The sequence below is a fragment of the Cnephaeus nilssonii genome (genome assembly GCF_951640355.1).
Source record: "Cnephaeus nilssonii genome assembly, chromosome: 13".
NCBI classification, from domain to species: Eukaryota; Metazoa; Chordata; class Mammalia; order Chiroptera; family Vespertilionidae; genus Cnephaeus; species Cnephaeus nilssonii.
In genome coordinates this window covers 71,891,291-71,915,788 of record NC_137084.1, presented here as the reverse complement: position 1 = coordinate 71,915,788, position 24,498 = coordinate 71,891,291, and the positions used below count along the sequence as shown (strand labels likewise).

At 36.8% G+C, this 24,498-nt stretch overlaps 1 protein-coding gene across 1 annotated transcript in view; it reads right to left on the bottom strand.

The window, feature by feature from the left end:
- GUCY1A2 (guanylate cyclase 1 soluble subunit alpha 2) overlaps nucleotides 1-24,498 on the bottom strand; it is a 311,442-nt gene that overhangs the window by 87,785 nt on the left and 199,159 nt on the right. Inside the window, exon 6 of the mRNA XM_079787360.1 lies at nucleotides 3,934-4,077. Within this exon, the coding sequence (XP_079643486.1) occupies nucleotides 3,934-4,077 (144 nt within the window). The remainder of the gene's footprint in view (nucleotides 1-3,933; nucleotides 4,078-24,498) is intronic.

Sequence of the window (24,498 nt, the reverse complement as noted above, 5' to 3'; positions counted from 1 at the left end):
TCATATTGAGAAAGTAAAAAAAAATTCTTAGTCACTGTTTTTAAAAGCAACTTTAATTAAAGTCACTTTGAGCTGAATTTTTAGAATTTATTATATAAACAGACCATATTTGCGTATTATGCTTTATAGATTCAGTCTAGAATATCTTGAGTTTCATTAGAGTTCTTATAAAGATAATAGGCTTGAAGTGAAGAAATGAAATGCTATCTTCTGTGTGTGTGTGTGTGTGTGTGTGTGTGTGTGTGTGTATTTAGTTGAAAAATTAACCCAGTCAATTTTATAGTTAATGATTCAAGGATATTATCAATCATTTGCAAGCAATTATAATAAATAATTCAGTTTCTTATTTCCCATCATGGCAGGTGCCTCTCAAAAATGTATAAGGCATATAAAAATTATCAATCTATTTTTCAAAATTCACGAGGTTTGGGGAGTTTTCTTTTGAGCAAGTATTACAACTCAAATGGCTTAAATTTTAAATAGCCTAAAAACTTGGACATTTTGAAGTAAACAGTCAACTGATCACATATCAATTCTAATGTAACACCCAAATATTTTTAATGAATGATTATTTCAATAAGGTTAGAAATGTTCCCATGGCACCAAGTTAGAAGCCAATTCAAAATCAAATTAATGTACCAAAAGGAAACAATCCCAAACCATGAAATAATATAAAATAAAAATGCATTTATTTTGATAATAAATTTATTAAGCTAAATTTATTAAGGTGGTTTTGTTAGTTTGGATTCCTTTTCTGCATTCTTATTAAATCTTTATGGACATTTCCTCTCCTGTCATGAGATAGAGCCATCGGTGTCTCCCACAAATAACAATATAGATGCGCACGCTGTAAAACACAACTCCCTGGTTGTGTTCTTTGGTCACTTAAATTTGCTTTGACAAGGATGAATCAATGCAAACATACCTCCTGCAAAAGAAAATCCAACATAGAAAAACCATCCCACTGCCCGGCTGGTAGTCTTGAAAATTGAAGAGCTGGCACAAATGCAATGCGGAATGTGTCTATTTGCAGTTTGCAGCTGATCTGAGACATCTTCCTTGCGTTTGCCTGTTTCTCCTGACAGTGATAGAAGTGCCATCCTATACTTGATTAGATAATTATGTCCTGACTTGAACTAGTTGTTGTTGTTTTTTTAATGCTCCATGATTTTCTGTTTTCACCACTGGTAGGAGTTTTCTCTTCACACTTTTAAAATGATCAAGTGTAAACATATATGTGCACACTAAAGAGTAGTAATAAAAGGAATAATTTCACACCATAACCCTTATGTCCACTTTCCCTATTGCCTCCTCCCTCTTGTCATCACTTTCTTTCCCTTTGAATTAAGCACCATCATGAATTTTGTATTTATCATTCCCTTTCTTTCCTTTACACTTTTTCCATCAATGCAGGTATTTCTAAACAGCATAGGTTTTCAAATTTTCCCAGTTTTGAAATTTAATTAATTGCAATAAAACTACAGCATTCCTCTATGACTTGCTTCTTTTGATCAATATTATGCTTTTGACATTCATCCATGTTGATGTTAATAGCTGAAGTAATTAATTTCCCCAACTGTATAGTATCCCAAGGCATAAGTGTATCCATCTATTAAGTGGATATTTCAGTTATTTCCAGTTTGAGATTATTATGAAAAGTATTGCTGTAAATAATCTTGTGTGTAACTTCTGCTACACATGCACGAATACTTTCCTGGGGCAAATGTCTAGGAGAGCGATTTCTGGGTTGTAGAAAAGGCACAAAGTAAACCTGACTGGTTAATGCCAAGGACATTATACCACTTATACTCCCACCAGCTGTGTGTGAGGTTTGCTTCAGCTCCATAGCCTCACCAACAGTGGCACTGTCAGACTTTCGAAGTTGTGCCACACTAGTAGCAAAAAAAATTTACTATTTGCAAAAATTTTACTCTCCAAGTAAAAAAATCTAAATTATAAATTTATAGTTTTACTAGAGGCCCGATGCACGAAATTCGTGCAAGGGGCTTGGCCCTCACAGGCCTGGCTTCGTCCGGAAGGTTGTCCAGAAGGTTGTTCAGCTGTCTAGTATAACGAGCATATTATGCTTTTAATATTATAGTGTTATCTTTGACATTTAACCCATCTAGAATTGCTTTATGTGCAGATTCATGAACTTGCTATTCAATTTTAGTATTTTTTTTACATGGATAACCAATTACCCCAAACCATTTATTGAATAGCCCATCCTTTGATAAATGTCACCATTGTCATTTATCAAATCCTCTTTTTCTCTGATGTACTGAAGTCTCATTAAGAGATGTTTAGTTTTTGGGTTCCTGATTTATCTTTTGTAGAATTCTTTAGAATTACTGTATCTGAGAATTGGTGAATATAGTTCCAAACATTTTTCCTTTTTGCATTGCCTCTATTAAGTCTATTTGGAACCTCAATTGAATATATATTACATCTTCTCACTCTCTCCTCCACAACTCCTTCATATTTTACATTTTATATTCTCTGATTCATATTTTACCATTTTTAAGTCTCAGAACTTAATATGGAAAATTTCTTCAGTTCTAACTTTAAGTGTACTAATTTTTGCTTCAGCTATGTCTAATCTGCTTTTAAATTCATCCACTGAGCTTTTAAAAAAAAACATTATGTTGACTCCATACAAGTTCTCTGGTTCTTTTTCAAATCCACTGTTTCCGCCTCACATTTTAAAACTTCACTTTTATTTCTTTTATTATATTAAATATTGTAATTTTTATCCTGCCTGAAACTTATATCTGACAACACACCAGTTCTGTTTTTCTCATCTTATTTATAGTGCTTTGTTTTCCAGAGTGAATATGTGTGTTTTTGCTTGTTTGTTTTATTTTATTTTGTTTTGAATATCAGTCACTGATTTTCTAGAGCACGTTATCTATGGAAATTCTTTGAAGATGAGATTGAAGTTGTCTTCCTCCAGGGAGGAAATAGTATTTCCTACTGTCACTGCTAATGACAGAGCACTTCAATTAAGTTCACCACTTAAATTTTGTTCAATCTGTAGCCACGTGTGATTGGCACATTTCTCTTTTCCATAACGTCAGTGTTGTGCTTAGTAATCTTTAAACAGCATTTAAAAAAACTATTAACCCTGCATTTTAATAATTCAATCAGAAGGGACACTCATTACTTTGTCATAATGCCAGAACTAGAAATGTACTCATATTTTAAGACTTTATTTTCTCTAATTTTTAAAACTCATAGTTAGTGAGCTGTTATAAAGGGGCTGCCTTAAATTCAAGGTTACCAAATGCAAGATTTCTGGTTTATAAGGGTTCAGAACAACAACACATCTGGGATCCACCAAATTCTGGCAAAACGACTGCTATGTGACCTAACCCATTCTCACAGGCAGTTACCAGACTGCAGGGAGCTATCGGAACCAAAAGGAGCACAACTCTCCAAAGGTTACATTTTCCATTTCTAACGTTTCCTCAGTTCCTGGGCTCCAGCCTTCAAGCTCCGTCACATCAAAATTGCAGAAGGAACCCCGAGGCCCGAGGCTGCCTGAGGGATACCTGTACACTATTCACAGGAAGTTGTCCAGGTCCATTTTCTTACATTTTTTGGATGATTTCTCTGACTCTGATTCTGACCATCATCCGTGCTTGGATTTGGCAACCTGGTCACTGAAAACAAGTTCTCCCCCTTGGTCTGTCTAATCCTTTAGCTCCTTTTTCCCTCCATCGGTAACTGCCTTCCACATACCTTTTCCTGTTTTAGACCGCATTCCATTTGTCCTGGTCCTGGCTCTATGAGTCAACTCTAGCTGTTCCTCATCTTCCTTGAGCATGCGACTTACCGAGATCTACGTTACAGAATGTGGGATGCAGAGGGAATGTCTCGCTCCCTTCAGTTAAGCACGCACTACTACTCAAAGCATCCTGTGGAGAGAGCTACCTGAATGGGCCTCCCGTCAGGGGTCAGCACCTCCTCCGAAAGCTCCATCATCTTCAGGGCCATGAGCGCAATGGGCTTCGCGTGGCAGAGGCTTTTTCTATGCAGTCCTGCGGCGACACAGTATGCGTCACCTATTGTTTCCACCTGCAGCAATCAGACAAATCAATTGCAAACATGTGATAAACGGCCGGAATAGAAATGATCGGTTATCTGCAATCACAAATGTTGCTGAAAAACATGTCAGCAAAACACCGACAAATTAAGCAATTAGACCACTGAGAATAATCAGAGCAGAGTTTGCAAACAGCCTCAGTCAAATGCTGGCATCTCACACCAGGGCTGCTCATCACCATTATCACCATGGATGATCCCTGAAATGGAGAACAACTGGGACATAAAACAATATTCTCTGCGGAAAAAGAATCGTTGGTATTTTACCCAGACAGTTTCCAAATAATGACCTTTTCCAAAGCCGCCCTCTCATCTTCCTCAAACCTTCAATGGTGGCTATATTTGAGATGAGTAATTACTGTGCACAATCCCATGCATAGTCCCATCAGTAAAGCGTTAACAGGCACTGTGAGAGTCTTTCTGACCCTGTTCTAATTCTGTTGTCAGCATCCATTCTGAATTGCCATTGCTTTTGTTCATTATTTTAAGTATTGACCCCAGGTTAAAAATCCCCAAATTTCCAAAGCATAGAAGAGGCATAAAAAGTAGGCACAGCTTATTTTCAGAGGAAAGTTCACTAGTTATCCAAAGTAAATATGGTAAAATCCTCAAGTGTTCTAATATTTTAATTAGAGAAAAGAGATGAAATATTGTATAAAGTGCTCAATTCCAATATTATATTTTCTCTGAAACCCTCCATGGCCCTCTATTAGTTCCTAGTAGAACAAATCCTTTCTTCTATTCTGTTTCAGCACTTTCCACACCACTTTGCTATAGTTTTAATCATAGGCTATAATCAATATCTATCTATGTATAATCAATATATACTCCTGGTTATGATGTGAGCTCTTTAAAAATGGGACATCTGTTTTGTTTTGTTTTATCTTTGTATTCACAGGGCTTATTATGGTGTTAAAATGTAGATATTTAACAAATATCCACCAAATGAATAAATTAATCTACCATGTTTACCATGATTATAACAACAGACATTCTAATTGTTTTCTCATTTCACTTTTTTTTTTTCATGAACATCATATACATCAGTGTAGGGAAATAATGCCTTTAAATGACCAGACATGCTTTTATCCTAAATATACCAAGAATTATAAGATATTCTATTAGTTAAGATTTAATAGCCATAATTAAATTTCACATGAATGTATGCCAATACTATAGATGTATTAAGAGATGTACTGTACTGCATTAAATTCCGTGACCATTAATTTAGACAATATGATGAGATAACTTAAGAAGCCTAAGAAGCCAAAATTATCACTTGCTTATCAGAATCTTATCAGGAAACACACATAAAAAATGATTCTAATACCCTCAGACCTATCATGAAGTTCAAAATTTTCACTTCAAGATGTTTTCTGATGCCAGAAAAAATGGAAATGATATCATATATGAACAGAAAGACAATGCAATGTGAGATGGCAAAGGTTTTATTCCAAAGACTAGTATACTCCCCCCAAAATAGTGGTCGGCAAATTGCGGCTCGCGAGCCACTCATGAGCCACGGTTTGCCGCTCTGTTGACTAATGAGTTTGCCGACCACTGGGATAGGGGCTTAATCACAAGGACCAACAACAACCTGTAATTATTGGAATTGAGAGTCTAGGTCAGTGGTCGGCAAACTCATTAGTCAACAGAGCGGCAAACCGCAGCTTGCGAGCCGCATGTTGTTCACGAGCCACAGTTTGCCGACCACTGCCCCAAAGAATTTCCACTGAGAAAGACATCCAGCAAATAATAAATGTAAATATGTGGCCATTTATTATTTCTTCCTTAGAAACACAAAATCCTTTGCTAATTCTCACATTTATCTCATCCTTTTGTATTTCTACACTATTTTAAAATCCAGAACACTGTTAACCATGTACTTTGAAACTAACTTCTGATTTGCAGATATTAGAACACATAGTAAATTTATTTGTATAAACTGAATTGTGTCAGAGTCACTCTGAGCATGTGTGTTCCTGGAGCATGATCTCTTCTTGAAATCCCTTCTGTCATAATCTTCCGCAGTACCATCATCTCCATTGTCTTTTCAGCAAACGTTTATTGAGTACCACTAAATGTGCATTTCCAGAAATTGTACTAAAGGAATAAAGATTAGTTATATGTTGCACTTTCCCCATAGGAGTATGTAACATAATAGGGCAGATAAGATGAACCAATATGTTACTAATTGGTACAAAACATAAATCTAATCAAGTAGAAGATAAATATGAGCACAACATCAATATAACAAATTCACATTAAAACTCATACGTATCGTGTAAGATTTTATAGTATTTATCTTCCAAATATTTGAAGTCAGAATAGGGATCAGAAATAACAGGATCAAGAAAGAGTCCATAAATAGACACAAAAAAGAATGGCCCTTAGTAAAATGTAACATTCTCACAATTATTCATAAGCACCCAAAATAAAAATTTAAAAAATCTAAAAGATGTTTCCACCATGCTAGGCTAGACTGTGCTGCATTAACAAAATAACCTCCAAACCTGAATGCCCTAAAATAACAAGGGTTTGTTTCTGACTCATGCTACATATTCATGGGGGTTAAAAGCTTGGGGCAGAGGAGAGAAACACCTCGCCATGTCTCTTCACTCAGGGGACAAGGCTAACAGAACCTCCTCACCTGGAGCGAGTTGTCCTGACAGAGGAAAGGAAGCTCTGACAAATTATACACTAGCTTTTAAAGCTGTGCCCAGATGTGACATATATAGCTTCTTCTCAAGATTTATTCACCGAAGAAAGTCACATGGCTCTATGCTTGACATAAAGAGGATGGGAAAATGCTACCAATCTTGTGCCCATGGAAGAGCCAGTAACATTTGGCAAACAGCACTAGCGAATAATGAGTGAATAGGGAATAGTTTAAAAGTTTTCATATACCCAGGTGTCTGTAAAGTACAGGCAGTATATCTTGTGTGATGTTTTTCTTTCCTTGCAGATACATTCAGCATCTTAACCTGAAAATCTTGGCTGAAATACTACCACCTTAGTAATGCAGCTTTCCATTAAAAGTCCGTTCTTTTCTCTTCTCTAAAAAAGCATCACTGTCGGGTCTATACATGTTCAGCAGAATTAAGTATATGTGATAATTCTAGTGGCTTCTATTCAAAATCATTAGTTGATTTTTGCCTCATGTGGAGCTGCAGAAATGAAAGCATTATGCATCGATTACAATTGATCTTCAGGATGTTTCCTTGAGTTAAACCAAAGTAAAACAAATGGACATTGTGAACATACTACAAAAAAGCTGCCAAAAAGTTGACTATGTTTTTAATTCCTTTATAATTGCTTCAGTGTTTTTTAAATAAAAGTTTAAATACAACGGATCACCTAAAATAGTGCATTTCCTTTATTTTCAGCATCTCCAACCTGCTCTTAAATAAGAATGAAAATAAGAATGGCTAAACTACGCATGGAGATGGAAAAGACAGTGCTATGAAAATGTATGCAAACTTTATATTCTTTCCTGAACTTAGAAGAGGAGGTTTAAATACTAAAAATATTATGGACAAATGTTGGCCCACAATTATTTTTATAGCTGCCTTTATCAAACTTTAAAGAAGTGGCCTATCTCAATATATCTTCTTCTCAATCCCTTATTGTCAAAATTCTCTCATTTCAGAAATAAAATTTTTAAAATTTTTAAAAATATATTTTATTGATTTTTTTTTTATAGAGAGGAAGCGATGATAGAGAAACATCAATCAGCTGCCTCCTGCACACCTCCTACTGGGGATGTGCCTGCAACCAAGGTACATGCCCTTGACCGGAATCGAACCTGGGACCTTTCAGTCTGCAGGCCAATGCTCTATCCACTGAGCAAAACTGGTTAGGGCAGAAATAAACTTCTTATGCATTCACTCTGTTTATTTACTTTAGTTTTATTTATTTATTTATTTATTTATTTATTTATTTATTTATTTATATCTTTATTGTTGACAGTATTACATATGTCCCCTTTTCCCCCCATTGACCTCACCACTCCACCCCACCCCAGGCCTTCACCACTCTATTGTCTGTGTCCATGGGTCATGCCGTATAAGCATATGAGTTCATTGGTTGATCTCTTCCCTCCTCCCTTCCCACCTTCTCCTGCCTTGCCTCTGAGCTTTGACTGTCTGTTTGATATTTTGATATTTCTATGCCTTCCCTCTGAGGTTTGACTGTCTGTTTGATGTTTCTATATCTCAGGATCTATTTATGTTCATCAGTTTATGTTGTTCATTAGATTCCACATATGAGTGACATCATGTGACACTTATTTTTCTCTGACTGGCTTATTTCGCTTAGCATAATGCTCTCTGGACCATCCATGCTTTACAAATGGTAAGAGTTCTTTCTTTTTTACAGCTGCATAGTATTCCATTGTACAGATGTACCAGTTTTTTCATCTACTCATCTGCTGATGAGCACTTAGGCTGTTTCCAAATCTTAGCTATTATAAATTGCCCTATTAACATACCAATGGCATATTTCACATACCTAGAACAATACTCCAAAAATTTATATGGAATCAAAAAAGACCCCGAATAGCCACAGCAATCCTGAGAAAGAAGAACAAAGTTGGAAGGATCACAATACCAGATGTCAAGCTACATTACAAAGCCACTGTACTCAGAACAGCCTGGTACTGGCACAAGAACAGACATATAGACCAATGGAACAGAACAGAGAACTCAGAAATCGACCCAAGCCATTATGCTCAATTAATATTTGACAAAGGAGGCAAGAGCATACCATGGAGTCAAGACAGTCCCTTCAATAAATGGTGTTGGGATAATTGAACAGATACATGCAAAAAAATGAAACTAGACCACCAAATTACACCATATACAAAAACAAACTCAAAATAGATAAAAAATTTAAATGTAAGATGTGAAACCATGAAAATCCTAGAAGAAACCATTAGCAGTAAAATCTCAGGCATTTCTTGTAGCAATATGTTTATAGATACATCTCCTAGGACAATGGAAACTAAGGAGAAAATAAACAAATGGGACTACATCAAAATAAAAAGCTTCTGCACAGCAGAAGAAACCATCAGCAAAATAACAAGAGAGCCCACAGCATGGGAGAACATATTTGCCACTGATACATCCAATAAGGGGTTAACCTCCAAAATTTATAGGGAACTCATACAACTTAACAAAAGAAAGATAAACAATCCAATTAAACAATGGGCAAAGGGTCCAAATAAACAGTTCTCCAGGGTGGACATACATAAGGTCAAAATGCTCATTATCAATAAATCAACAATGATTACTGTTGATGAGGATGTGGATAAAAGGGAACCTTGGTACATTGCTGGTGGGAATGCAGACTGTGCAGCCTCTGTGGAAAACAGTTTGGAGTTTCCTTAAAAAAATTAAAAATGGAACTAGCATTTGACCTAGTGGTCCCACTTGTAGGAATATATCCCAAGAAATCAGAAACACTCATTAGAAAGAATATATGCACCCCTATGTTCATATTGACTTTAGTTTTAGATTGATCATGTAAAATAATTTATTTTAGCACTAAAAATATATCATTCCTGTAACATTCTTTGTCCTTCCTTCCAGGCTAATGTTCAAGAAATATCTAAGAGGTTTCTTGGAAATTTGGGCACAATGGGGACAGAAGAGTGTGTTGTAGGGAGACTGTGGTATTGAAGCAAGGATTGGAACAGCCTAAAAGAACACTGCATGCAATAAGGCAATTAATCACTCCTGTGCCTTGGGACTCATGATACCTCAGTCCTTCAGTTCTACAACCCTTAGTCTGTCTTCCTTTGAACTTTCTATGATTTGTGAAAGACAGCTTAGGTAAAGGTAATAAGAGCTGAGGGTCAGAAAACTTTGTCAATCTACCTTACTGGACAAACTCTCTCTCCCTCTGGATATTACCAAGAGGAGAAGCAAATTACAAAGTCTGCTTTTCTACTTGTTATGCTTCCGTTTTTGCTTCTAATGTCTTCAGAAACAAAAAGAGAGGGAGAGGGATGGAGGGAGAGAGGAAGGGGACAGGAGAGGAGTTGGAATAAGATGTAGGCAGACAGATGAAGCCTAAAGATGACGAATGTCTTCATTTGTCTCCTAGCACCTCACAGAAGGAGGCATAGGGTCAGAATACCAAGTAAGAGTTTTATCAATTGTTTTAAATTATATCAAATTTCTACATTTTTGGGAAACTATGAAATTATTTCCCAGGAATTGTCCTCTCAGAAAGCTTTTCAAATGCAACACTCAGGACCACCTGCGTAAGAATCACCCAAAAGTACTTGGTAAATTGCCCCACCTAAATCAAACTCCCAGCCATATGCATTTTCACGTGTATTTTATGGTGTATATTATGATTCTCAAAATGTGAAGACTCATGGTATATGATGTGAGTTAAAAATATTACAACATTCATCTAGATAGTCACTTCTTTTAAGAGCCAATGAGCTTTCAGAAAAGAGAAAAGCACTTCTATCCTTATCTCCAGCCATATACTTCTATCCCATACACTCCTCTCTCTTTCACCCTCTTTTCACACTACACTCCCCGCTCTTTACAACTTCTAGCCCCCACACATACACCCCAAATGCTGAGAATCACCTAGCACAGTAGATATTCAATGATCCAAAGAAAGTTTGTTGAGTTTAATTAAATACATCCAAGTGAATTGTGCATACTGGTTTAGCAATTCAAATGGAAACTTTAAAAATTTACTAATAAAGCTTAAAAAAAAATCTTCATTCTTTAAAAATAAAATCTATCTAATTACACTCACTTTAGTTGATGTTTGTGACCCAAATACTACTTCTTTTAAGGAAGTCTCTGTAGTGCTCAGCTGATACAGCATCGAAAAGGAGGTCATGGATATAAATAGAACAGTGATTTGGCCTGGGAACTATTCCCAAATGAGGGAAAATAGAATCCAAATGACGGCCTATCGAAGAAAGCTCTTTTCCTGATAAAACTCTCAGTATATCTATCAAAGTACATTTCAGTCCTGCCCAGGAATCTCAGTCATGAAGAAAATACTGTTGCCAGGCTCCAGGTTGTTTATCATGAAGATTATTGAATACTGAGGCATATTAGCAAAGAAAAATATATTAAAATACCCAGTCAAAATTCCTTTCTAAATTCTCAAGTTAGATGTGGGAGACTGAACAGTTCTTTCTACTATACAGTAAACTGTCTTCTAAGATCTTCACTAACATGACTCCAATGCCCACTTTTATTCACCACTATCACTTTAATTTAGTCCATGCCCCAATCACAATGAATAACTCAATGTTCTTTACAAACTTTCTATACTCCCCACCCCCGCATTTATAGTCAAAGTTACTACTCGAAATCAATCCGTTCACTCTTTATAAAAATAAGTATTGAGTCTATTATTTTCAAGAACAAAATTTCCGGGGATTCCTGATTTACCAGAATTTTAAACATTTTCCCAGAATATGGTGAATTTCTGTTATAATTTTTAGTAAAAATATAATGAATTCTAAACAATATTAGTTGCCAAAACGGTGAAGTTTCAAGACTTATTATATAGCTATAGTAATCAAGACAGTGTGGTATTGGTGGAAGAATAAGCAAATTCATCAGAGGAACAGAATAGAGATCCCATAAATAGACCCCCATAATAGAGTCAACTGATCTTTGAAAAAGGTGGAAAAGCAACATATGGAGCAAAGATAGTCTCTACAACAAATGATGCTGGAACAACTGGATATCCACATGCAAAAAAAAAAAAGAGGATCTAGACACAGACCCTCCACCCACCCTTCACAAAAATGAACTCAACATGATCACAGACCTAAATATAAAATGGAAAACTATATAACTCCTAGAAGATAACATAAAAGAAAGCCTTGATCACCTTGGGTATTATGATGCATTTTTAGATACAATAACAAAAACACAATCTATAAAAGAAAAATCTAGTAAGCTAAACTTTATTAAAATTAAAAACTTCTGTACTATGAAAGACAATATCAAGAGAAGGAGAAGACAAGCCAGAGATTGGGAAAACATATTTGGAAAAGACACATTTGACAAAGGACCATTATACAAAATATTTAAAAGAACTTTTAAAATTCAACAATTTAAAAAAATCTGATTTTTTAAAATGATACAAAGACCTTAACAGACACGACACCAAAGAAGGTATAGAGATGGAAAAAATTAATATGAAAAGATCTGCACATCATATGTCATCAGGGAAACACATATTAAAACAACACTGAGATACACCACTATGCATCTATTAAAATGGCCAAAATCCAGAACACTGACAACACTGAATGCTAATAAAGATGTGAAGCAACAGGAACTCTCATTCATTGCTGCTGGAAATGCAAAAAGGTAGAGTCTATTTGGAAGACATTTTGGTGGTTTCTTACACAACTAAATATATCCTTACCATATGATCCAACTAAACATATCCTTACCATATGATCCAGTTCTGGAATATGTCAGAACATATTCCAATCATGCTCCTTGGTGTTTACCTAAAGGTGTTGAAAACCTATGTCCACACAAAAACCTACACACAGATGTTTATAGCAGCTTTGTATAAAATTGCCAAAACTTGGAAGCAATCAAGATGACTTTTCAGTACATGAATGGATAAATAAATTGTGGTACATCCAGGCACAAAATATTATTTGGCACTAAAGAGAAATGAACTATCAAGCCATAGAGACATATCAAGACACAGAGACTTAAATGCATATTACTAAGTGAAAGAAGCAAATATGAAAAGGCTACATGCTGTGTGATTCCAGCTATATAAAATCCTGGGAAAAGTAACACTGTGAGAACAGCAAGTAGACCAGTGGTTGCCTGTGATTGAGGGGATGGGATGAACAGGTGGAGCAGAGATAACTTTTAGGGCAGTGAAAATACTCTGTATGATATTATAATGATGGATATATGCCATTTTACATTTGTCTTAACCCACAGACTGTGAAATATGAGAGTGAGCCCCAAGATAAACTATGAATTCCGGGTGTTGTGTCAAAGTAGCTTCATCTTTGGTAAAAAATGTACCATTCTGGTGAGTGATGCTGATAATTCAGAAGACTATGGGGGCAGAATGTATATGGGAAATCTCTGTACCTTTCTCTCAATTTTATTGTAAACATAACACTGTATTAGGAAAAAATAAAGTCATTTTTCTTAAAGTAGATAGTATAGCCCAGTTAGTAAATCAGGTGGAAATATTAAAAATTCACTTTTGAAATTAACATAATCTAACGTCCATAAATCCCAATAGTCTCAGGTATCTATGGAATTACTTTCTTTTATCCAAATTAATTACAGTTTAGAAAACAAGCCTTCCCCAACTTCTGTTCCATGAGCCAAATTTGTCACGTTTCCACATCCATCTTTCAAGTCATTTCTTTTCTGAAAGTATCCCCAATCCTTCAGCAGGATATCATCTTTGCTTCTTTTAGAACCCCAATAAAACTTGGCTTCTACACCTCTTCTACTGCAGTCATTGTGTTTATACTTTTTTAAAAATGATCATCCTGTCTAGATGGCTAAGTCATTTAACTTTGAAGGCAAGGACAATATCCTAGTTATCTTTTTTAAGTCCCACAGGGACTAGCATAGTGCTTGTATAGTAGACACTTCAAGAATTATGACTGAATCAAATCATATTATAAACATCTCTGTCAAGAGCTAGGTCAATAGAGATCATGTATAAATTACCTTTAAAAATTAGTCATTGTTAAATGACTCCAAAATATGTCTATTCTATCAACTCAGGTTAAGCCTACATAATGCCCAAATAAGAACATATTCCAGTGATCGGTTCATTTACATAAACAGTGGCATGGAAGTATTTCCACTAAGTAGACAAAATTGACCAGTTTATTCAGGGTTCCAATATTGACTCAAGCCTCTTGTATCTTGCCAGCCCCGGTAAGGTATGTATTTAAATTATGTCAAAACTATCTTTATGTTCTACTTTTGTCTAATAACTATCCAAACCTATACCCCACCCTATTTCAAAGTGATTTTTATAAAGCAAATCTACTTGCGTCACACTGCCATTCAAAATTCTTTAATGACTTCACAATTGCTGGATCACTCCTATGATTAACACCAAAACCCTTGAAATGGCTAAAACATGTGTAGATTTTAGCTCCTAATTACCTCTGTAACATTTATCTTGTGCTAATCTTAATGTCTTCAGTTTCTTTAGTTGTGAGACCTCCCAGAGAAGCCTTATGGAATAGAAAAGGGCTGAGCAATGCTAACTCCACTACCTATCAGCGCTGTGAGCTCAAACAAGCTGTTTAACCTTTTAAAATCTCATTTTGTTCTTCTGTGAATGGGAGATAATATCTATTTTGCAAAGTTGCTGAAAAGATTAAAGAGATAATTTTATAACCATCTAGTAATAATTATAATTTTAATTAACCATTAACTATGTATTATTTAATTATTTAATGGCTATCCCCAAATGCTCAGTTACAAGCAACTAACAATATGAAACATGACTGTCTTATCTACCATTTTGCCCTTATGCCTAATTTAGTACTTAGAACACAGACAATAATAAGTAGTTATTTGTTAAATGTAAAATAAATCAATAAACATATAAAGAATTTAACATGGTCTCTGGCACATATTAGGCACTCAACAAATATTAGCCCTACTATAGATTGAGTGTTGCAATCTAATCCCCAATGTGATATTTGGTTGTAGGACTTTGGGGAGGCGATTAGGGACCTTTGCAAGGGCTCCACCCTCATGAATGAGATTAGTCCTTCTAAAAGAGACCCCAGAGAGCTCCTTGTCCCTTCTGCCACATGAGGACACTGCAAGAAGACAGCCATCAATAAAGCAGGAAGTCGGCCCTCACTAGACACCTAATCTGCCAACACCTTGATTTTGGACTTCCCAGCCTCCAGAACTGTGTTAAATAAGTTTCTGTTGTTTATAAGCCACCTACTCTATGGTCTTTTTGTTTTAGAAGCCTGAACGGACTAAGACAATCTCCTTCCCTCCCTTCACAGCAAATTCCTCAAGACACTCTCTCTAGCCTTAGTCTTCTCTCATATAAATGACTCCAGATGTGTCACCTGCAACAAAAATGTGAGACCAATACCATTGTTTTCAGTTGACAGAAGTAGAAGCTGGGCACAGATGGGTCTTGTGACTTAAGTAAAAAGGACAGAATAAAAATTAGCACTTCAGCCTTAATATCTAATACCCTTCCCCCTATATTTCACTGTCACTGATTGCACTGTCATAAGCAACTTCAACAGTCCTCGTCTGGCTTCTTCCTAAGGGTCAAAGGACCTTCTTTCATCAGAGGTCTGAAACAGGCCCTACAGTTTATAAGGCTGTGACACTAGTAATAAGTGGAAAAGGGAGAGGCCTACAGTCTTATTTTTATGACAACAGGAAAAAAAATCTGTACAATATCAAACTTTGAAAATCACAAGAATACATTTTAGAATATTCCTTTACATTATTTTAAGGACAGCATAATTTTAATAGTTAGCTTTCATAGATTTCAACACATAGGCACATACACACTCACCCCCCACACACACCTGGATCAACAGTCTAAGAAGAATTTTGCTTCAGTGATTTCTTAGTTTTACAACTTATTCAAAGCCATGTTAACAGTTCAAAGCTTGAAAAATGCATCAAAATGTATAAACATTCACCACCAAATACTCAAATTTAAGATAAAGTTACATGATCATTTCTTCCACTTTAAAAATGTTTATTAAGTATATACCCAAATCATTTCAAATTTACCAAACACAAATAACCTATTAATAGGGAGTGAGCAGGACTCATTTGCACTTTGGGGACATTTTCCTAGCCAACTGAATACAGCTCCAACATTGAGTATCTAGAATCTAGAATCTCATAGAATGAAATGACCTCCTGAGAACTTCTCCTGTCAGTCCCATCAAAAGATTGTAGCTTGTGTTTTAATCACTTCAATGACCAGATCATGCAGCTGCAGCCAATGCATTTCATTGTTGGGACACTGATTTTCATAAGGATCTTCCACTGGGCTGAAATTTCTAACTTCTGCATAAATATCCTCTTTATTCTCCTGGAGCCAGAGAGAACAAATCTTTATGAAGGCCACACATACTAATAAGTAGTGCAGAATTGTTGAATGTCTTTAAAAAGGAGACTAGTTATATTCCTAACTCTAGGCTAAAATTCAAATTGCAATTTAAAAATTCAAACTCACCCTCCAACTATTATGTCAAGGGCCTCTTGTTCATAATAAAGGTCTTTTGCTGTTAGCTTTCTTCACCCTGTGAACAATCCTGTGGCATACTGTTGTTCTCATTTTAAAGGTATAAAATTTGCCTGGTGATTGTCCAAGTTACAGGATGCAGGATACCAATTTATGAAGTATACATACATAAATGCTAAACAATCTTTGGTCCTAGTTCTGCCTCTAACTAATTAGGAACACTAGCTATCTGATTCATAAATTATTTCTACCATTGTTTTCTAAAATACAAGCTTTTAGCTGAATCGGAACTAAATTCCAGTAATATCTCTGCCACTTACTACACCGATGTTCAAAAAGGACATAACAGCACCCATCATCCCTCAGAGCTCTCCTGGTAAATAAATATCACAATTAAGGCATCTTACACTGTGTCTGGAACACAGTTTGTATTGAGTAAATGTGAATTCCATTCCTTTAGTTCCATTTTTCATTAAAGAATTTGTACTCTTTCAATCTCTGTTGTTAATTGGTAAACAGAGGGAGGACTGTGTACAATGTTTCTCCTACAGCACAGCATTCATTAAAGGTTTAGTGAGAAAGGGAATAGAAACTATCAAATTCAATACGATTTGCTGATGGCATTGATGCTATCCTATCTATACAAATCAGGTAAGTGTAAGTGAGAAGTCTCTCCTCTAGATCAATTTCTATTTTCGTAAACTCACACAATATTCAGGCATGATAAACCCTGATGGGAACATAACTGACGTATTCCCATTCAGAGCCATGCCAGAAATCCTCTGCTAAATGACCTCAGGGTAAAATAAATTGTTACTTAATGACAATTATTATTTATGAAGAAAAGTTGGTATTTTAAGTGGATTTTTAAAATAAACATATTGAAGTAATTAACTATGTGGTAAAACTTGCAAAACGAACACAAATAAAAGCTAGTTTGTCATACTATTCTGGAAAAGGTGTTACTGACAAACGGCTTAGCTCAGAACTTCCTTACAGTTTATGGACCCACAAAAGTTAGACATTCTGTAATGACATAAACTGCATAAGGCATCATGGTGTAAAATTCACCCTCAGAGACATCGGAAATTCAAGCAGCATGAACCTCATACACTAAGAAAACTTGCTAGAGACGTGCATCATAAATTTCCGGACTGTTTTCAGAACTGATACACATTTCCCTGGTGTCTGATTGCATACAGGCTGATATAACAAAATACCATAGACCAGTGGCTTAAAAACAGAAATTTCTTTCTGACAATTTTGGAAGCTGGGAAATCCTAGATCAAGGTACAGGCCAATTTGGTTCCATTCGCTGGTGAGGGCCCCTTGCAGATGGCCACCTGTGTCCTCACATGGCAGGGAAAATTTTGAACTCTTACTTTTCTTGTAAGGACACGGATGCCATCATGGCGCCCCCTTCCTTATAATCTCACCTGAACCTATTTACCCTCCAAAGGCTCCACCTCCAAACACCATCACACTGGGAGATAAGCTTCAATAATTAAATGTTTCGAGGACACACACATTCAGTCCATAACACTTGGTATTATACAAGCCAAACACATCAATATCTTAGTAACCGCCAACTCTCTAGAAAATTAAAAATCAACAGGGATATAAACAACAACCCCAAAACACTTAGATAAATTCAGCAAGACACTTTTTATCAATTTAGATTTCTGCTTGGCAATCCAAATTATTTTAGCCTTTTAACTGTTTCAGAATTTGCCACAAGAGTAAAAGGAAATGTTCTCTGAATGTAGAAAAAATAATAATCCTGGATGTCATATTAGAATATAAAAAGATAAACATTTTAGGTTCAGTTTCATAATGTTGGTCAAGACATGGCACAAGTCGATGTGACTTAAAGCAACACTTTTTAGTCTTCATGAATTTCATATTGTGACGCAGGTTATTTAGATAAAACTAAGTCGTGCAGATGAACTGTGGACCCATCTTCAAGAAATAAGGTCCATGAGGACCCAGTAAAAATCATACAAATACTGTATTTCAGGGATCTATGTCTCTCCCCCTACTCTCACCTCTCTCCCTACCCTTCCTTCAGTCTTCCTCTGGCATACAATGTAGTTCTAATAACCTGAAAGGATTAACTCAAGCAAATAGGGATTTTATCTTTATGCAAAAAGCACGAGCTATATAATCTTTATGTACACACAAACACATGCACACACAAGCATATGCATATGAAACACACTCACCACACATACCCAGAAACACCTATTTGAAGGATGATAGCTAACATTTACATTTACTGCCAGGGATATAATATCGTAATAAGCATTTTACATAAATTTCGTTTAAAAGCTCAAAAAACTGTTAACTATGTGGGCGATAAAATTAGTCTATTGACAGATGGCAAAACTGAAGCAGAGAGGTTAAACAAGTGGTTAAAGCTGGAAAGATGAAAACTCCAGGTAGTGTTCTGAAGCCAGCGCTGGGATTCAGCAGCTCTAGCTGAACGGATTGAGAGCAACAGGATAAGGGATCCAGCCTTCCCCTTGTTTGCCCTTTATCTCCAGCCTAAGTGCTTGCCAAAGGCAAACATATAAATGAAGCAAAACCTTTGTCAGGTAATTTTTAGGGCATTCTAAAATTTGACAATATAATCCCACCAGTAGAAAAGATATCAGAACAGAATGCTTATCTGTGACTTTCACCCTACCTTCTAAAGCATATAAATTAGTTCTTTTCTGCTCATTAAAAGTGTGCTAAAAATACATACTCATTTCCATAGCATTGTATAGGCTTCTGTGGGACTCAGGCCCTGTTATTAAGTGAGCGACTCAAAAATCTTTACTGATTGAGTGAATAAATGAATAGAATGGTGTGTTGTTTTTTTACTTCAGAAATTCCTCCTTTCTAGACTTACTAGGAAGATACTGTTACTTCATTTCCAATGAAAGAGCAGCAAAAGTAAATGGCATTGATGTTGCTGGAATCCACTAAAAAAACTAATATAAATAAATCTTCAGTAGCTTTTCATTTCAAAAGCAGAAGATATACAAATCTTGGGGAGGGGGTGGAGAATGAAACATTCATTCTTTACCAAATGGACCTGGCATTTAGTGCTGGGAAATGGAGTAACGTGTTATATACATATTTATAAAATGCCAAGAATAACCTAAGTACCTAAGTACTTAAAAGGCTTTTTTATCATAAAACAAAATAAGGGGAAAAGAAAGAACTTCACCTCCCCCACCCCACCCCAACCCGCCAAAATCCAGGTCACACTGGAGCTATATCCCTGAGATTCTGCTTCATTTTCTGAAGCCTGGCTGAAGGTGCAGGGAGCAGCCGCTGCAGGAGCTCCAGACTGTCAAATGGGAAGACACATCAAAATTCCTGAGGCAGAGTTCCGCAGCCTTGTAACTTGATGTGAGCAACGTCTGCTTTCAGCCCTTACCAAGGAGGTTTAAGATGGGGATTCAAACCTGACATAGCTCCTTCTCCAATTTACAAACTGCTAGCGCATCGGTGCAAAGCCTTGGGGATCGGCACCAAGACATATAAATCCCCAGGGCTCGCCTGGCTCTCCGCTTCCCTGGGATAATAAGAACATGCCCACTGAAAAGTGAATACTGATCACCTTCTACATACACCTTTCTATCATGGATATCTATCCTGTTTACTTCTGCAGTCTGTGTTTATTTTTAGAATGCACAGACTTCCCCCCCCCCACACACACACACCACAAAGTAGCCAAGGACTTACAGTTAATAGGAATCTATAGTTAATAGACTAAAGAGAGACTAAAGCAGAACAATATACACATGTCAATTAAATGAAACATACATGATCTTAATGGCTTTACGAGCCCTTTTTATTGCTATTGTATCTATGGAGGGTTGGCGCTTATAAAGTCAATAGAGGATTTCCATTGGTCTTTGAAGATTTACAGAGCTCAAGGTATCCAGCAATTTCCAAATTGTATTAATGCCATGAGTGTCCCCAATATATTTTATCCATTTTCAAGAATGGATAGAAATAACCTGCTAATTCTAGCATCTCTGTGGGTCTAGTTCCTGTTTGGGCATTTAAGGTCTCAAAGGACATCTCTGTCTTTCAATGAAGTTGCCGAAGTTGGTTCCCCTTTGACTCTAGAGAGGGGGTCCTCTCTGACTCTACGTCTGCTCCTGGCCAGGGAAAAGCCTCTGGTTTGGGGTCACAGTGTGTCCTAATGCCATCTTCTTACTTCTCCCAGGACACACTGCCTGGTTTCCATTCCAGTCCCCTGTGCCCAGCCCCAAGGTCTTGTGTCTCCTAACTGACCTGGATTTCCGCCCCTTCCTCCTCTGCTGGACTTAGCTTCCTGCCTGGACTCAGAATACTTGCATTCCCTGGCCAGTATGACATTGGTGTTGTAGCTTTTTAGGTTTTTCACATCAGATTCCCTGATCTAACTGAATTCTGCTCCTGGCATTTCCTGGTTGCTCCATCTTGTTTTATTCCTTCTCCCCAACCCAGGCCTGAAAACCATACTCGATGTTTAACTCCACCAACATATCCAAACCCAGTTCGGGTTTTGATGAGGGGATGCCCCCCTACCCCAACAGAAGAAAGTATTGTATTACTACCATTTTCAGAGTCGCCGGAGAAAGATGATTTTAAAAAAAGATTCATTATTTTAAACTTATATCCCTATTGTCTGCACTCCAGATCGTTGATCCCTCTGTCCCCTTCTTAATATGCTATTTCTCCGTGAGGGAGAAGATGCTGGCTGGTTTCTGACACACAGCGAGGATGGCAGATGGGAGAATGCCCAACTTTTAAGATGCAGCTTCTCGAAACTCTGAGCTACTTGCTACTGGAAAGGGAGGGAGTGGCTTTGGTAAGGTGGTCTTAGAGCTTTTCTTATCACTCGACAATATAACTGTAGTTATTGATCATGTAACCTAGTCCTGAAACAGGTTCTATTTTTTGCTTTTAGTATTTCATCTTTGTCTAGACCACAGCCTAGACTTGTGGAAATACTGTAGGCTCTAGAATCAGACAAGCTTCAGTTCAAATTCTGATCAAAAACATATATATACATATAAATGTTTATCCTCACCAAGTATATTTTTCCCATTTATTTTATTTATTTTCTTTTTTAGAGAGTGGAAGGGAGGGAGAGGGAGAGAGAGAAAGAAAAAAAAACATCAAAGTGAGAGAGACACATTTATTGGTTATCGCCTGCATACACCCTGACCAGGGCCCCAGAATCCAACCCTCAATCCTTCGATGCATGGGCAGACACTCTAACCACTGAGTAATACTGACTAGTGCTTATCAGCTCTATTAATTGGATTATTTAACCTTTCTAGAACTTAGTTTCTCTTTCTGAAAATGAAGGTAATGTAACAACTCCACATATTAGTCGTGGGACATTAAATAAGAGCACGCTTTATTCTTTCTAATAAGCACTAGGGAGCCTATAGTTATGTACATACAAAAAGACAAAATGATCACATAACACATATTCTAGTTTGCCCAGATGCAACTGCCTGAGAAACAATGATGGCAGCTAAGATGGACATTTACTACTAAATACAGGTGCTGATTTGGAATCGGGGCTTCATAGGTAATAGAACTAGAGAAAAGTAAAAAGAGTGGGTAAAGGTGAAAAGATGAGAACTCTAAGGAGTGTAGTTAATGTAGCCCTGGGATACCATAGCCTTGGCTGGATGGAATGAGAGGAGAATGAAAAAGGACTCAACCTTCTCCTTCCTCTCCCTTATTTCTAACTAAAGGGCTCTCTAGAGGCAAACATGTACATCCAGGCAAAACCCACATTAGGTTGCTTCAGTAGCCAATACAATTATCATAATACCAGAGGCTCGGTGCAGGGATTCGTGCACCAGTGGGGTACCTCAGCCTGCCCTGTGGGGATCAGGCCAAAACCAGCTCTCCGACATCCCCTAAGGGGTCCTGGATTATGAGAGGGCAGTTCTTGGGTGACACACCCCAGAATCGGGCTCCCTCCTCTCTGGGTCCGGGGTGCAGGTGAAGCAGATTCAGGGCCAACAGTACCCCAGCAGCAACCTAATCCACAGCCGATTCCATGAGGAATCGGGCTCCCTCCTCTACTGGTCAAAGTGTCTGCCCCTGGTGGTCATTGTGGGCATAGCTATCAGGCTAATGGTAGAATGGGTGGACGGTCGCTTAGGCTTTTATATATAGAGATATATGCCATTGATTTAAAAAGTTAAGAGTTACTAGTTCCTTATCTTGTTCATTCTCCATACCCTATAAAACCTGAGAAGCGAAATATTACCTATTGTACTATTTAGGTTGACTTTTTACTAAATATTTTTCTAATTATAAGAGGATCAAACTTATAATCCATGCTTCCTTCAGGTTACCTAGCTTTAATTACGATTCATACACCTGTAACAGCTTGGCAGCCAAGCATTGTAAAGACTTTAATTTTCTCAACACTGGAAATATGTACAAAGTCTATAGCTTCTTCCTAAATCTCCTGCTTTATATAAGGTTTTGATTATTTTAGCAGAAGCTTTTTATTATAGCTTAATTTAGCTGAATTCTACTAGAATTATAATTCATCACTGCATCATCTCCCTAGTGCTAGGAAACATGGAAAATAAGATGATCAAAAAAGGCATAACCACAAATTTTGAAATTGGGGTCACTGTGCATAGCAGACTCTGAATGCCCCTTGTGGGGCACTGTCTCTGGCTCTTTTTTCTTGGCATTCAGATTTTTAACTTTTTAACTTTTCTAACATAAAACAAAACTGGGCTGTATTGTCCTTTTTCTCTGTGGTATGATTATTTTTCAAAAATTCTACAAAACTCTATTTCATTTTATAAAATCAGCATATTTATGGTCCTTAAAATATTCTATTGCCTTTGACAGTTTTTTCCAATAATAATTAAAACTTTAGCAGATAGTTCATGGAAGTAGCACTGTTTAAATTTCCTAGAAAATTACTTCAAATGATCATGATGATTAGAAATTTAAAATTAGGCAAGTCAGATACACGATTTCTAATGTGCATTCCTCCTCATATGGTTCTCGTAATATGCTTTGTTTTATCCTATACCAAAATAATTTCCTCTCTCTCTCTTTTTTTGTTTTGTCTTTCCCTCTCTGACCATACCATCATTGCTCTGGCTTTGGCACATAATCTAGTGTTTCCTAGTCTGGGTCCCCTAAACTTAACCCCCATAACCCTGAGCAAACATCAAAGCTGCCTTATACATCTTGTCCAAGATACATGTACATACCGACATCAAAGATATGTTAAACACACCTCACCGTGGAATCGTATTTATAATTTATTGCTAAAATTTCATAAGCAAGTTCTGTTTAAGTGAATTTGTGAACCAGAATTATTTAGTTTCTTTTTCAATATATACATATATGACAGATAGAAAGCACAGTCTTGAGTATCAGAGAAATAGCAGATCCATTATGTAAGTTAACACTTGCTGATAATTATTTATCACTATATGGAACTGTCCACGATTTAATAACATATAGGAAAATTTGAGGTTCATACAGGATATTCCCTTAGATTTTCTTTTTCTGGGAGGTATTCTAGCTTATCTCCAAAGAAGAGATATGTGATGTCTAAAAAAATCCAATTAAAAATATTCTTAGCTCTAGCTGGTTTGGCTCAGTGGATAGAGCGTCTGAGGTTCGATTCCAGTCAAGGGCACATGCCTGGGTTGTGGGCTTGATCCCCAGTAGGGGGCATGCAGGAGGCAGCCAGTCAATGGTTCTCTCCCATCATTGATGTTTCTCTCTCTCTCTCACTCTCCCTTCCTCTCTGAAAGTCAATAAAAATATATTTTAAAATATATATATTCTTAAAACTTGAAAACTGTTACCCTCAGAAGACATCCCATGTCAAGATCAAAACCTAACTGATACTTATATTTAGATTAGGGATTCCCATGCTTTTCCAAAGGAGAATCTATTTACCTGTTTATCACTTTCATTTAGTTGCATGAAATTGCAACCAAAATAACATATGATGACTTCAGCTGCAGGAAGCTAACACAGCAAGTCAGTGGTGCAGAGGGAGGAGACTGGTGGCTGCAGAGATTAGTGCACTAGTGCCCAAGGCTGGAGGACGAAAAGTGCTGGCAGAGTCAGGCTGACCTGCTCATCGTTTACACATGG